Source organism: Clupea harengus, chromosome 1 (assembly GCF_900700415.2).
Source record: "Clupea harengus chromosome 1, Ch_v2.0.2, whole genome shotgun sequence".
Lineage (NCBI taxonomy): Eukaryota > Metazoa > Chordata > Actinopteri > Clupeiformes > Clupeidae > Clupea > Clupea harengus.
Window position 1 is genome coordinate 24,758,110 of NC_045152.1, and position 13,927 is coordinate 24,772,036.

General features: G+C 44.4%; 1 protein-coding gene across 1 annotated transcript; it reads left to right on the forward strand.

Annotated features, from left to right (window-relative positions):
• Positions 1-292: 292 nt before the first annotated feature.
• On the forward strand, positions 293-11,945 carry hs3st3b1a (heparan sulfate (glucosamine) 3-O-sulfotransferase 3B1a). The gene is made up of 2 exons (XM_012825765.3): positions 293-1,060; positions 9,482-11,945. Exons 1-2 carry the CDS (start codon positions 516-518, stop codon positions 10,098-10,100), a joined length of 1,164 nt encoding a protein of 387 aa, XP_012681219.1. The 5' UTR covers positions 293-515; the 3' UTR covers positions 10,101-11,945.
• Positions 11,946-13,927: the final 1,982 nt, after the last annotated feature.

The following is a 13,927-nucleotide window of genomic DNA, read 5'->3' on the forward strand; positions in this document are numbered from 1 at the left end:
ACACATACATTAATGCCGATAATTTCAAAAGCAGTTAACCAGGTTAAGGACGCAAATCAAAGGCTGTATATGCAAAATCAGCATACAACATGCAATCAGGCTTCACTTGTTCTGTTAAGGTTTGCTACTCTGCCCTTCTATCACAGTCTGGTAAACTGGCATTGAGCACTCAGCGATGTTTGAGGGTGAGACTGTCGCTAATTGCCGATATATCCTGGGCTGCAATTGGACGACTGTCCCGTCACTCACACGCCCTCTGTCTCCGTGAGTCTGCTTTCTACCAACAGACCCCTCCGGCGATCATTAACCGACTGGAGACGTAACGGTGATGAGTCAACCCAAGTACTCAGACGCGACGCACCCCAGCCTGTGACATTTGTGTGATTTAGTTGTTATTAGGACCACGAAATAAGAGATATGTCATGAATTTCATCACCTAGGATTTTGCGGTGCTCAAAGGATGCGTAACTTTGCCAATATGCCTCATCGGAGCAAGTTTCACGACCGAAAGTCCTATGGAATATAGCTTGATTTGTCAGAATTTCTATGCCATTTCATTTATCCCGGTGAGAAATAAACTATTTGTGTTCTGCATCATGCTGTCATTGTGGGTCTACATGTTATATTATTGCGTTGGCTACTGTTCATCCGCGCCAAGTTTTATCATCGACTCTCCAGGTGGGAAGATAGACAACGCTGAAGTGAACCACAAGATGCAACCCAGAATCCAAAACGGGGGGCAGCCGGACTCTGATAGTCTTAACCCGTTGATCAAAACGTTTTCACGGGACTTATTAAATAATGATAACGAGATCGACAGCCGAGCCGACGACTGGGATGAGATGAAAGGCGAACAGAGGAGTTTGGAAGACAGTGCCATGTCTGGTTACCTTAATGGGTCGGAGACTAAAAAGTTGCCCCAGGCAATTATAATCGGGGTGAAGAAAGGGGGTACGCGGGCACTCCTTGAGTTTCTGCGCGTTCACCCGGACATCAGAGCCGTGGGAGCGGAGCCACACTTCTTCGACCGAAACTACGATAAAGGTCTCGAGTGGTACAGGTAAATCAGATTCTTCCTATGCACCACCATATACACACTTCTAGCCAGTATCTAGCCCATATACTTTTCAGTATGCAGTGCATTGTTTCACAGAAAATTAGTAGTTTAAATGAGTATGATGAGTACGCTTACCTTTACATGCGAAGATTAACAAGACTGTTAGGTGGGGTCTATTTTAATATAGCATACGAAATCTATTATATCAAGGGCAACCATTTTCAAAATTAAAAATAAATGGCTGTACAGTTCAAAACTTGTCTGAAGAAGGGCTCCATATCAAATATGCCCTAGTCAGAAAATAGGCTTAACTTCAGTGTCACCTATAAGACAGTAGACATGCCAAAATATAGCCGACATTCAAGCACGTCCATACTGAACTATCCTGAGGCATCTACAGAAAAATACACGTATTGAATACATATAAAATACATGTTGGAATATAGCCGAATACATTTAACATTTGTTCTGCTTCCTGTGCTGACAGGACATTTTTAAATATTAGTTAATTAATATGCAGTCGTCCGGTCAAATTGTGCAACAGCTAAGCTATGGAGCTTTGGAGTAGGATTGGTTAGAACCAAAGAGGAATTTATCTCTTTTGAACAGGTCCAGTTCCTCAGTCAGGGTGAGGCCAGATGAGAGATGTATTACGCTCAGTAAATAAAGATGTGGCAGGTGCACCTAGTATCAGGGGACCGTACCTCAGCTCTCATTATACTCTATGATTGCCATGTGGAGAGGGCGGTTTGTCTGACGGGGTCTCAGGTAAAGTCTGTGTAAATCTCAGAATGACACACTTCACAGTTTACTCAGAAATGCGGAATGTGCAAACACTCCACTGGGCTTCATTGGGAAGTTCACCTCACGACAATGTCCTGGTGGACGATTTTGAATATGCTAGACCATTGTTACATGCGCGGTATATACTTAGCTTTGTTTTTGAAACAGTGACAGTTAAAATGGCCCACGCTAAGCGTAATGAGCATGACTGCTGTTGAGGTCTCATAATGTTTGACAGTTTGTAGTTGTGGTATGACAAACTAGCCCTGTTTTTGCCCGCAGCTGCATTCTATTGTAAGTCGTTTACTTGCCATTTCAAAAAGCAGACACATAGACAGGAGACAGCTTTGCTTGTGTTGCTCAGACTCTACCGGGAAAAGAGAACTTGGTCGGAGCAAACATTTTCCAGGCTTTTCTTTAATTTCCTGCAGTGCACTGGTGTAGGCAACACAGCCAGTCTTCTGAAGACAAATTAGTAAACATTATCACATGCCTCCCTCTGGCATTAAGATGACTAATGAGCTAGAATAAAATATAGACATACAAGATTATTCCAAGTTGGGGGGTATATGATAGCAGATGTTCAGAGTGTGTCTCTCTGTGGATTTATACAAATTGATTGTGTAAAAAGAGGGGGGGGGGGGGAAACAGCAGAAACCCCAACTGCTCCATTTTCAGCATTTCCATTCTCCTGCCCTTGGCAAGAGGGTAGTGGAGTTTCTGAGGGTAGTGGGGGTGTTTCTGAAGTTAGGTCTGGCTTCCCATGGGCACTCCCCTCACCTTCAGAGGCAGAGCTGTGGATGACCATTTGGTGACTCCTTAATCTTTCCTGGAGGGAGGAGAGAGTTCAAGTTAGGCTTGTACTGGTCTCTGGATACCCCTCAGGCGTGCAGAGATTTATACTTTATGGCTTATACCCCGTGAGATGGGCCAATTTCAACCGGAATTGGCAGTGCTATCTCTTTTAATTAAATTCTAAAGTACATGTGAAAGATATTAACCTTTGATGCGGGGCAGCATTGCTAAAAAATGTATGACAATGAGAGGCAGAGTGTGGCAGAGTGAGTTGTAGCAGAAGAGGGACATGCAGAGCGCTGGCCTCTGACCTCTGGCATGGGTTTACTCCTGAGATGTTTTCCCGTTTGCAGGCCTCCGAGGGGGAGGCAGGCAAATGGCCCGTGTAACAGGTGATCGTGTTTTAGTTTATGGGGTCAAATGTAACATGGTGGAAGAATGTAGGGGGGAAGGCCGCTAGGGGGGCCTCGGGTCCCGGCTCCCTGGTGCTTGTGCACGGCTAATTAAAACATCCCCGGCCGAGTGGATGCTGTCAGGACTGCAGACCACACAATAACACGTCCCTTAATGATCAGTCCGAGATAGAGGAACCCCCCTCCGGTGTCTTTGTAGGAGCAAGCCCCCGAATGCTTACGCCAGCCTGTGCCTGAACAAGGGAGCGATCACACACTGACTGCTGGTAATCACAGGCCGTGTCGCGTCATGCGTGACCCCGCTCTTGGTGCTCCTGGTTCCCCACCGTGGCTGGATTCCTTCCTGAATGTCCAGAGATGGACCCAGGTCCCCCCTTTTGTTTGGGCTCAGGCAGCCTTCTCTAAGCAGGGCATGGGGGCTTGGGCTCCCGGTGGTGCATTTTTACTTGGGAAGGGATTTTAGGATGGAGGGGGGTGGGGGTGCACAGAGTGGGATGACTGTTTTCAACAAGGGCGGCCACTGGCTAATTGTAAGGTGGACTCCCGGGGAGAGCAGCCCCCAGATGGGCGGCTCAGTCCCCCCCTGTGGAGGCATTGAGGGAGGCTACACTGTTGGCCCAACATGGCAGAGGGGCAGCCAAGGCCCCCTACGCTCAAAAATGCTCTGCAACGCAAAAGACTCCTCTGTTGCAAATCTAGTTTTGTTTCGCTCACAAAAAAGCTTTTCAGACAATCAGTTGGAAGGGTCAATGTATCAGACTCCCTTGCTCCCTTCTTGGACGACAATACAGTCTAGCCTATTTCCATGCAGTGAGATACGGATATCATGAAGCAGAATTTAATGTAAACAATCACTTTCATCCATGTTTATTTTTGAATGTTATTTCAAGCACTCACTAAAAAAAAAAACCCAAACACTGACAGATTGTTTTATAAAACACAGATGATGGTGAGATCTTGACTGTGAGCCGGGCTGCAGTTGATGCTGGAGGCCGTAAATTGAGAGTAAGTCTATTGAAGAAGGCAACAGTAGCAGCAGCAGTGGTGGCAGTAGCAGGAGCAGCACTAGACGCTCTGAAAAGAAGGCAGTGGAGCCCCTGAGGTCTGCATTAACCTCGATGAGAAAGAGCAGGCAATTAGTGTGAATTGTGTGTCTTCCCTCACTTTGTATGCTAATGCGCCGGGGAGGGTGAAAGTGCTTTTTGACGAACACAGTGTGAACTCAACAGAAACAGGCCCCAGAAGGAGAGCCAGGCCAGGAGGGGAACGTGAACTCCAAAGCTGATGACTTTCTCCTTTTTTCTGAGGTGTTACTTTTTTAGTTTTTTTTTGTGAGGAAGCAGGTGAAAAAAGTTTTGTTTTCCCACATGAAAGTTCAAACAAGTTCACACCATTCTTGCTGAAACAGCTGCCATCATTTTTCCTTTTTTTTTGAACAAGGGTACAAACCTAGCACGTTTTTTCGGAGGAAAGCTCATAACATTGGCACGCTCCCGAGCTGAAGTAAAAATGTATCAGCATTTTTGAAGGACCTTAAGTACAAACCGAGAGCATCAATAGAGGATGATAACACAGATCTGCCCATATCAGCAAGTCAGGGCAGGCCCTTTACGCAAATATCAGCAGCATGACCAACATCAGTCTTTTGGGATATTGCCAGCCTGCACAGTTGTTTGTAAAATGTCTTTTGGAATATCCAATCTAATCTTATTTTACTCCAGGCATTAAAAATAGCCTTTTGATTGAAAGGAGGGATATATGACGTGTATATGGCTGTTGAAAACGGAATTGTATGATACTTTGGTCTGTAAAGGTGTTGTAAAATGGTCTGTTTTGATTAGTAGCTGCTATAAAACTAATTTAGCCAACCATCTCCTGGAGACAGGGGGGACAGCGATGGTTCGGCCTGCTGTTTTTCTCTCCATTAATTCTCTTTCAAAACAAAAGTTTGAGGCAATGTCCCTGTGTTGTTCAAGGCAGCAGCATCAACTATCAGCCAATTTTGAGAGAAGGACGGCTGGTATTGAAGTCTGTTCTCGAGAAGCATTTTGTCATTGTGTGGTATAATAAGCTCCCAGCCTGACAGACTCTTAGCCCTTGTTCTGCAACAATAGATAATGACAGTCTACTCCTGCATCTTCTTCTCTGGCAAAGACGCCATTTTTTTTTATCAACAAACTGAAGAATGACAATGCTGCAAAAGTATTTTGACAGTAACTACGTTATATGCTAAACATACCAGTCTTGTGTATAAGTCTATCTTTTTTTTTAACACCAGGTCACTTTTAGAGCTTGAAAGGGGCGGACATGTATATTGAGTGGTAGAACATGGTCAGAAGGAACCACTGCGGGCCTGTGCTAGTGTAAGCCATCACAAGCACACAAGAGAGAGGGCAGTGAGTGGAAAATGAGATTATGACTTTGGCAGAGATGATAAGATGACATATTGCGGCCGTGGGAGAACCCTGAGCTCCTGTCCCATGCCTTTGATGTGGGCCTGGAATTCATCTGGTGGAAAACGCTGTCAGATTAGACCTTAAGTGTCAGCATACCATCACCACTGGTGCCTTCCATTCTCATTCAACCCAGTGGCACTCCTCTCCACCTTAACTGGAGCATCTCTTGTCTCTTGCCATTTAATGGCTCAAGTTAAGCCATTGTAACATAACTGGTATCCATTCGTAATTGTTCCATAATTATATTTTCGTATGGGGATGTCTGTGAGGCGACAAAGGCCTCTGATGTAAGTATGCATCCAACACGCCAGCCTTTAGCGCCCACACCCCACGCTATGTCAACCAGAGCAGTCCTCAAACACCGAAACACAAACCACCTGCCTCCTGCCTTTGAACACACTTTACCACACGTTACCCAATGGCAGAACATGTAAACAGAGCCCCTCAAATAGGTCTTTCAAAGAGCTGCCATCATGGTTACACCCACCTGACAAAATGTGAATTCATTACATAACTCCAAGCAAACCCTCAGATACATGTGTACGGTGTGTGTGTGTGTGTGTGTGTGTGTGTGTGTGTGTGTGTGTGTGTGTGTGTGTGTGTGTGTGTTGCTCTGTGTGTGACTGGCTTATGTATGCAAACCATTGTGTTTATTTGCATTGCAATGCTAATCGTAGATGTGAAGTGAATCTTAAAGTGTTTTTGGCCGGTGAAGAGTAGTGTCAGCCTTTTTCCAGGACCAACGATTTAACCTCTGCAATCTCCAGCTCTCAGAATATTATAATCCTCATTACTGTGTTTCTCTCCCTGCTTTTCGCCAGTGTGTTTACCATTTTATTATCATCCAGCCTGTGTTTGTGTGAATTCACGAGGGTTTTACATTTTAAGTATAACGAGAGGTCGAGAAGTGATAGATTTAGGATAGTTGGAAACCAATTGGCCTTTGGCAATACTGTCTATTAAGTAGAACAAATTGCAAAAGCGACATGTTTCTCATGAGTAAAGCTTTTCTTGTACTCAAAATGGTTCTCTCTCTCTCTGTCTCTCTCTCTCACACTCACACACACACACACACACACACACACACACACACACACACACACACACACACACACACACACACACACCACACACACACACACACACACACACACACACACACACACACACACACACACACACACAAACACACATACGCACATAAGCACACACACTCCCTCCTCTGCTTGGATGAATAATTCATAGCGCTCTGTTACAGGTTTGTTTTGCTCGGGGACTAAGTGGGAAGTTTGATGGGTAGTAAGTTTTGGTCTCCCTTGGGGCTCTGGAGATGCCTGGGTGCGCTCTCTTAGTCTGTCCTCCAGTTAGAGTTAGAGATAGAGTTAAAATTAGAGTTAGGGTTAGAGTTAGAGTTATCCTAGAGTTAGAGTTAGAATTAGAGTTAGAGTTAGAATTAGAGTTAGAATTAGAGATAGAGTTAGAGTGAGAGTTAGAGAAGATACCATCTCAGACATTCATACTGCACTCGTTTATCTACGCCCACGTCCCCTAGGGTGCTGTCGGTTACTGTAACCCGAGCGAACATCGAGATTTTGCCACGCCCTTTTAGGGCGCGTCTAGCGCATCTGTATTTCAGCTTCTGAAGGTCGTATGCATTATGATGGTTTCTAAGCTCTAAAACCTTTACTTTTCGAGATATTCAAGACATTCAAGATTTGAAGCTTTTTGCGCCCCACGCGAATATCCCCCCCAAAAATTCTTGAATATCTCGAAAGGTAACGGTTTTAGAGCTTAGAAACCTTCATAGTGCATATTTAAATATGTATATTCCGGTCATTTTGAGACTGAGATACAGATGTGCTGGATGCGCGCTAAAAGGGCGTGGCAAAATCTCGATGTTCGCTCGGGTTACAGTAAATGACAGCACCCTAGTTTTGTTCCTCATGGTCAAATTAGCCAGAAGCCGTTGAGAAAAGTCATGCCGCTCATACTTCATACTCAACCTATGGCCTGCTACTCCAGTAAATGGGAGAGAGTCTGATGGTTTATGAGGATTGCATAAGAAGGAGCAACACAGTGTGTTTTTGTTTAGGTTTTTGAGATTGATGAGCTTTGCCCCTTAGCATCCCCCAGCAGACCTCTGCAGCACCTGTCCCCTGGCTGCATGCAGAGGAACACAGGGGTCTCTCCTCCTTCTCCTCCTCCTTTTCTTCTCCCCTGCAGTAACCCGTAATTGGTTGCATTTTGTCCCCCCCCCCCCAGAAGGTCTCGGAGGACAGACATTTAGAGCATAAATGCATCTCCATACCAGTATGCTGTTGGTTTTTTGTTTCTTTCTTTAACATTGATTGCCACTCATTTTCACTTCTGTGAAGACGTGTGACGTCATAAAGGACTGTCTTTTGAATAGTTCCCCATGGCTCATGTTTTGCGTAATATAGTGCATAGGCCGTGTGGAACTAATCATATTGTCAACAAATGAAAGGAAATGTTTTTGTTGAATAGTCCTATGGGCCAGTGTGTCCTGCCATCTCAGCCTGTTCTCTTTGCCTCCTCGTTCACTGCAGCGCTAGATCTCATGCTCCAGAGTGGGCCATTACACACTCCAGGCCAGAGCTAAAAGGCTAATTTTCCAACGAGGGGAGTCACCCCCACACACACAGCTAGCTGTGCCAACGAGTGAGTAGAGTGGTACTTACTACAGCAAAGTGAAACCAAAAAAGTCTTCCTCTGCATCTGGCTGGCCAAAAAAAACAATTACCCTTTTGAATAATCTAACGTTCGCCCGGGGGTAAGAATCAACACTCAACCGTCATAATTAGTAAAGCAAACTCATTTAACTCACACATGTCTAAAACTAGTCACATCACGCATTGCAATTACAGTTGAATGCCCTGTGATGCCAGCCAAGGAGAATTATCTTTAAACCATAAATGGGATTAGGGGAAGTGGCAGGAGATGTTGAGAAACAGCCCATCCCTGACTCCTTTTAAATGTTTTAAATTCATGGACTTAATTGTGTTACTGTCTGTGTTATGTGTACACTTGTGTCAGTCAGTCTGTATGGACTTTTGGTCTTCCAGTGTTCTGTAGGTGTGACTGATTGGCTAATTTGTAGCCACACCAGTCTGGCTTTCCAGCATCCATATATATAAAGTCCCAGCTACCTCTTGTGTGTTAAAGACTGCCATCAACAATTTATGTGGCAAAGTGTGCCATGTCAACTCTGAGGGATATGAAATAATGATTTAAACCCAATTTCACATATTTACATCAGTTCAAAATGAGTATGGTATAATTCACATTTACGCCTTAGCTTATTATCCTGTTTGCTAAAGCCAAAATGTCTCCTAGCTATTCGCACTCTATCTACTCAAAATTCCACTTAGTCTTTTGTGTCCATAACCACTAGACTGGAGTTATCTCTGCCTGAGTGGTCTCCGCACTAGTGCCTCTGTTGTCTCATTCCCAGCATGTTGTCTTTGTCTTCAATTAAGTCTACCCCAAGCAGAAGCATGTGACTCAATGGATATTGTGACAATGTTCTCGTCTTTTTAAGGGCATGGCTAACAATCGCTCTCAGCAGGGAACGCTTTTAAAGTGCCTCCAATATGAGCTGAGTTGGGTAAATGAGAGGTCTGCTGCATTGGCGATGTCAAGTGTTATCTCTCAGCCTTAATTTGTAATCTTTCTGCAAGTGTGAAATAACAGGTTAGTCAGTAGAATGACTTGGTTGGGGTCAGCAGTGGGGTATTCTCCGCATACACTAAACTCAGATTAGAGAGAGTGACTGATGATTTGGCCTTCAACATCTTGTCTGTGTGAAGGGTGTTACACTGCTACCTCTCTGTAGTAAAGAAAGGCAGCAACTTTATTACGTAAGACAGCAACACTACAAGAGCTGTGACTCGGGCTGTCTATCTATCTGGCAATGCACATGGTTTTCCCTGATTTTAATCGATTTCTCCCCTTGCCAGGGATCTGATGCCTAAGACGGTGGAAGGTCAGATCACCATGGAGAAAACGCCGAGCTACTTCGTCACACGGGAGGTCCCCGCCCGCATCCACGCCATGTCCAGCGACACCAAGCTGATCGTAGTGGTGCGCGACCCGGTCACGCGCGCCATTTCGGACTACACGCAGACGCGCTCCAAGAAGCCCGACATCCCGTCCTTCGAGAGCCTGACCTTCTGCAACCGGAGCGCGGGCCTGATCGACGCCTCGTGGAGCGCCGTCCAGATCGGCATGTACGCTCGACACCTGGAGCGCTGGCTGGCCTATTTCCCCGCCACTCAGATCCTGTTTGTGAGCGGCGAGCGGCTAATCAGCGACCCGGCCGGAGAGATGGCCCGCGTCCAGGACTTCCTGGGCCTGCAACGCGTTGTCACAGACAAGCACTTCCACTTCAACCCCGCCAAGGGCTTCCCCTGCCTTAAGAGGCCCGAGAGCAACAGCAAGCCCCACTGCCTGGGGAAGACCAAAGGGAGGACCCACCCCAACATTGACCCCAGCGTCGTGCAGAGCTTACGGGATTTCTACAGGCCTTTCAACAAGAAGTTCTACCGTATGACCGGCCATGACTTTGGCTGGGATTAATCAGAGAGTGGGTAGCTGAAGAATAAGAGAGTGAAATGGACAGTGGGAGATACTGTGGTTATTGTAATTTTGAACATTTTCAGAGATATTTGTTTTGTTTAAGAAGTTCAGAAGTCTATTTTATGATAATTTATTTGTAAGCAATTAACTCACTAAGCTGCCTATCAGTACATCTCCATTATATTTTTTTGCATTCCCGTTTTTCATTATGTGGTTAATTTTCATGAAACTCTAAAAGGCCTAGTCTTACAAGCTTGGTAGTTATTTGCACTTCCACACAGAGAGCATTGTAGTGAATGACATATAGGAATTCAAAGGTCCATAGATGACACAAAAGCACAATTACTGGGGGATTCAACCAAGAGATTTTGTGGCTTTTTCCTAATGAATAACTGCAATACTTGGAGGATAAATACCATGGTTGAATTCCACCGTGAGTCTGTTACGGGTATCTCTCAGACATAGAGACAAATTTGTCAGTGTATTAAATCAGTCCAGCCATTTTACTAACAAGTTACTCTGAGGCAGTTGAATGGCTGCAACCGCCCTTCATATATAGCGAATAATCAAATGTTACAGTGCGTATACAGCATCCTATAGAATACATCTCTGGCACAGGAAGGGGAAATGGCTCCACTGTGCCTGGTCGATAGCGGTCTCAGCTGACACATTGCTGCTCCTCCAGGTAGATCAATACCTAAATTGGTACTCATCCTGTCAATTAAGGTGGAGGAATCACACAGCAGCGACTTTAAGGGTCACCCCAATCTAATCAGGATCCATCAATGGATTAACCACCAGTCGTTTTTCTTAATTGCGAGAATGAACTGAGAGATGTGCAAGATGGGCCTCAGTTGTCCAGGTTTTGGTCAGTTCTCTGAAGACCTCTGACAGGTATCAATGCAATTTACTGCATTGCAGTCAGGGTGGTATGGTGTGCCAACCCGGCACCAATGCTTGCTGGAAAACCTATTTCACTCACATTTTTTTTTTTGCCAAAAAATACTTTTTTTCTCTCTATTAGTTCAGATCTTAAGGTTTTTTCAAAAAGCTTTAATTGAGCATTGGAGCATTCTGTAGATATGTTTTGCTCAGGTTGACACCGGGGTCTCCATGCTGAGTTTGCTGCCTTGAGCAGCTGTCACAACAGAGTAATGAAACCCTTGTCTTTGTTTTCAGCGCACGAGCAAAGCAGTTATGACCTTCGCTATGGTTCCCTGCTGCAGTCCCTCTCTCAAAGCCATACTTAACATGCAGATTTGGAGGTGTTGGGTCAAAGGACGAGGTTTTGAGAGATTATGGTCTTGTTCAGTATAATATAAATTGATAGGCACTTACTTCATCAGGGCTATCGTTCAGTGTTTTGGTGTGGGTGAAGAACACAAGTGCAGCGCAGATGAACAAATTAGAAATCTCTGGGGTGAATTTGAAAACACTAAACAAAAAAAAACTAAAAAACAGCAACACTCTTTCAGAATGACATTTTAAACCATGCAATGTGTGTATATGTTGATATGGGAATATTTAGGAATATTTATATGTGATTCTGATTCTGTGCATTGTGACCATTCCGCTCTTGCTTAAAGGGATTTTCAGTCTGCATTGCTCTCATGCATTAGTAAACATTATGGTTGAGTTTTAGTCAACCTCAGAAATATACACAAAATGTTAATGTTTTCTCAGAAAATGCTGTTTAGCGTGGATAACCTGTGAATGAATTATACATGCCAACATGAAGTTCTGTGGTGTGGGAGAAATAACATTGATTTTGCATATTGAACCAAGAACAGCATACAGTCGCGCTAAAGTATTTCTCCGAGATGGCGATTAAATGTATTTTTTACATAATGTGTTTTGTCTTTTCTTCTCCACAGAGTACAGCTGTGGTGGGTTTATAAACAATCACTACATTTTTTTTCCATACAGAAACCCAATGACTGACAGTATTGCTAGTCGCTATTTCAAGCCAACACCTTTAAAAAAAAAAAAAATCACGTTTCACAGTCTGAATTTAGAAATTGGTCCCACAGCATCCTTGAGCTCTTGTTCATACCAGTGGGATCTGTAGGCCCACGGAGGCTAAGCCCGGAGGACAGCAGACATGTGGCTCTTGCCTAGCGCAGTCTGAAAAACATTCTAATGAGATATGCTGAAGATGCAGAGTCTTACTAACCGACTGTCATCAAGTGGATCCAATCACCATGACAACACCAGCACTATCATCAGTGATCAAGGGTACTGGCACACTGCAGGTGAATCTCTTCAGTGGCAGGGATGTGCTATGTGTTCCGGTCGCAGTTAAGGATGGTGTGAGACAAGCATGAGAGAAAAGCTCATATGAACACTTGTCTGTATGTGAGAATATGTGAGTTTTGTTTGTGTGTGTGTGTGTGTCCTTCTGTGAATGTGATTCTCTATGTGTGTGATAGAGAGAAGAGAAAATTATGTTTTTGTGTGTGTGTAGGACATAATATTTTTTCTTCTTCTGCACATGTATTTGAAAACCTTCATAGTCTTTACCACATGGGTTTTATTCATAGCCTCGAGGTTAATGCAGCGGTTGTGCACTTGTTGCATCACACTAAGCATATGTGGGCTCATGGAAGGTTTAATGGCGCTGCATGCATTGACAGGCCTGTAATTGCATGCCTCTTGCAGTGGGACTCTAAACAAGATGTGGCAACTCCTCTCTGAAATGATCACATCCATCCATCCATCAGTCATTCAAATTCATTTATTTATTTTTACTGCTCACAAATTGCCACTCTCCCCCCTTCATCTATCTGACGGTAATAACCCTCGCTTTCTCTCTCCTTCTTTTAATCTCTCTCACACACCCTCATTCTCTTTCTCTTTACTTCTCTCTCTCTCTCTCTCTCTCTCTCTTCATCTTGTCACCATAACCCGACCACACACCCTCCCCTCCCGTCTCGCAGGTTACAGGCCCGCAGCCAGCTAGTGCAGGAAGCGCCCCCTTAGCAATTACTGGCAGAGTTGAAGGGAAGCTCTAATTGTGACGCTCCCAGCTGGGAGACTGTTGTTTGCCCAGATACCCTCAGGCTGTTGTGTGCGAGGCTGCTGTTGTGTGAAGGGCCTTGGAGAGCACCGTACACACACCTGGCGGTCTGGAACATCGCAGAACAAGCCTGCTTTTCCAAGTCTTCAAAGTTCCCCCACATAACCTCCTAAATAAATACATGGGTTTATTGTTTATTCACATTTGGCAGAAGGTTGTGGTTTAGAAATCAGGCTGTTGTGGCATTCGGCATCATTGGTGAACTACCAGCATTCGTGTTTGTCCTCTGACACCACTCACTCACTCCCAATTGATGGAGAACACTAAGACAGTTACTGATTTACCAATTGAAGGGATCCTGTAAGCCACTTTAAGAAAGTAAACTCCCAAGTGACCAGGTGTCCTAAGCCAGGCAGATTACAGGGCCATCACAGAGCCTGCCACCTGTTACGAAGGAAGAGAGAGAGAGAGATGGAGAGAGAGAGAGAAGGAGAAAGAGAGCAGGGAGAGATTAGTCTATGAAATAGTCTCTGAAGTTAAATATGTTAAGTCTGTTAAATCCATGGATTGCATTTCTCAGAGACCATTTGCAATGTATTTGTAGCATAACTCATATTCCTTTTTTTTGCTATGAATATTTTGTCAAAATCTGTCTCGGGTAAGCAGTCAGGCTTTTCTCTAAATATATGGCCTTCTTTCAAGTACATGAGGTCATGCTAAAATATAATGTTTCACATGTATAACATTCATAACGATGTAAATTACATTTGCACACTGATGTGTCCTATGAATGTAAATCATCTCATTTGTA

Coding starts and splice junctions, on each gene's coding strand:
- hs3st3b1a (XM_012825765.3), top strand. CDS start 516: ATGGAATATAGCTTGATTTGTCAGAATTTCTATGCCATTTCATTTATC. Junction 1,061..9,481: donor AAAGGTCTCGAGTGGTACAG/GTAAATCAGATT, acceptor TCCCCTTGCCAG/GGATCTGATGCCTAAGACGG.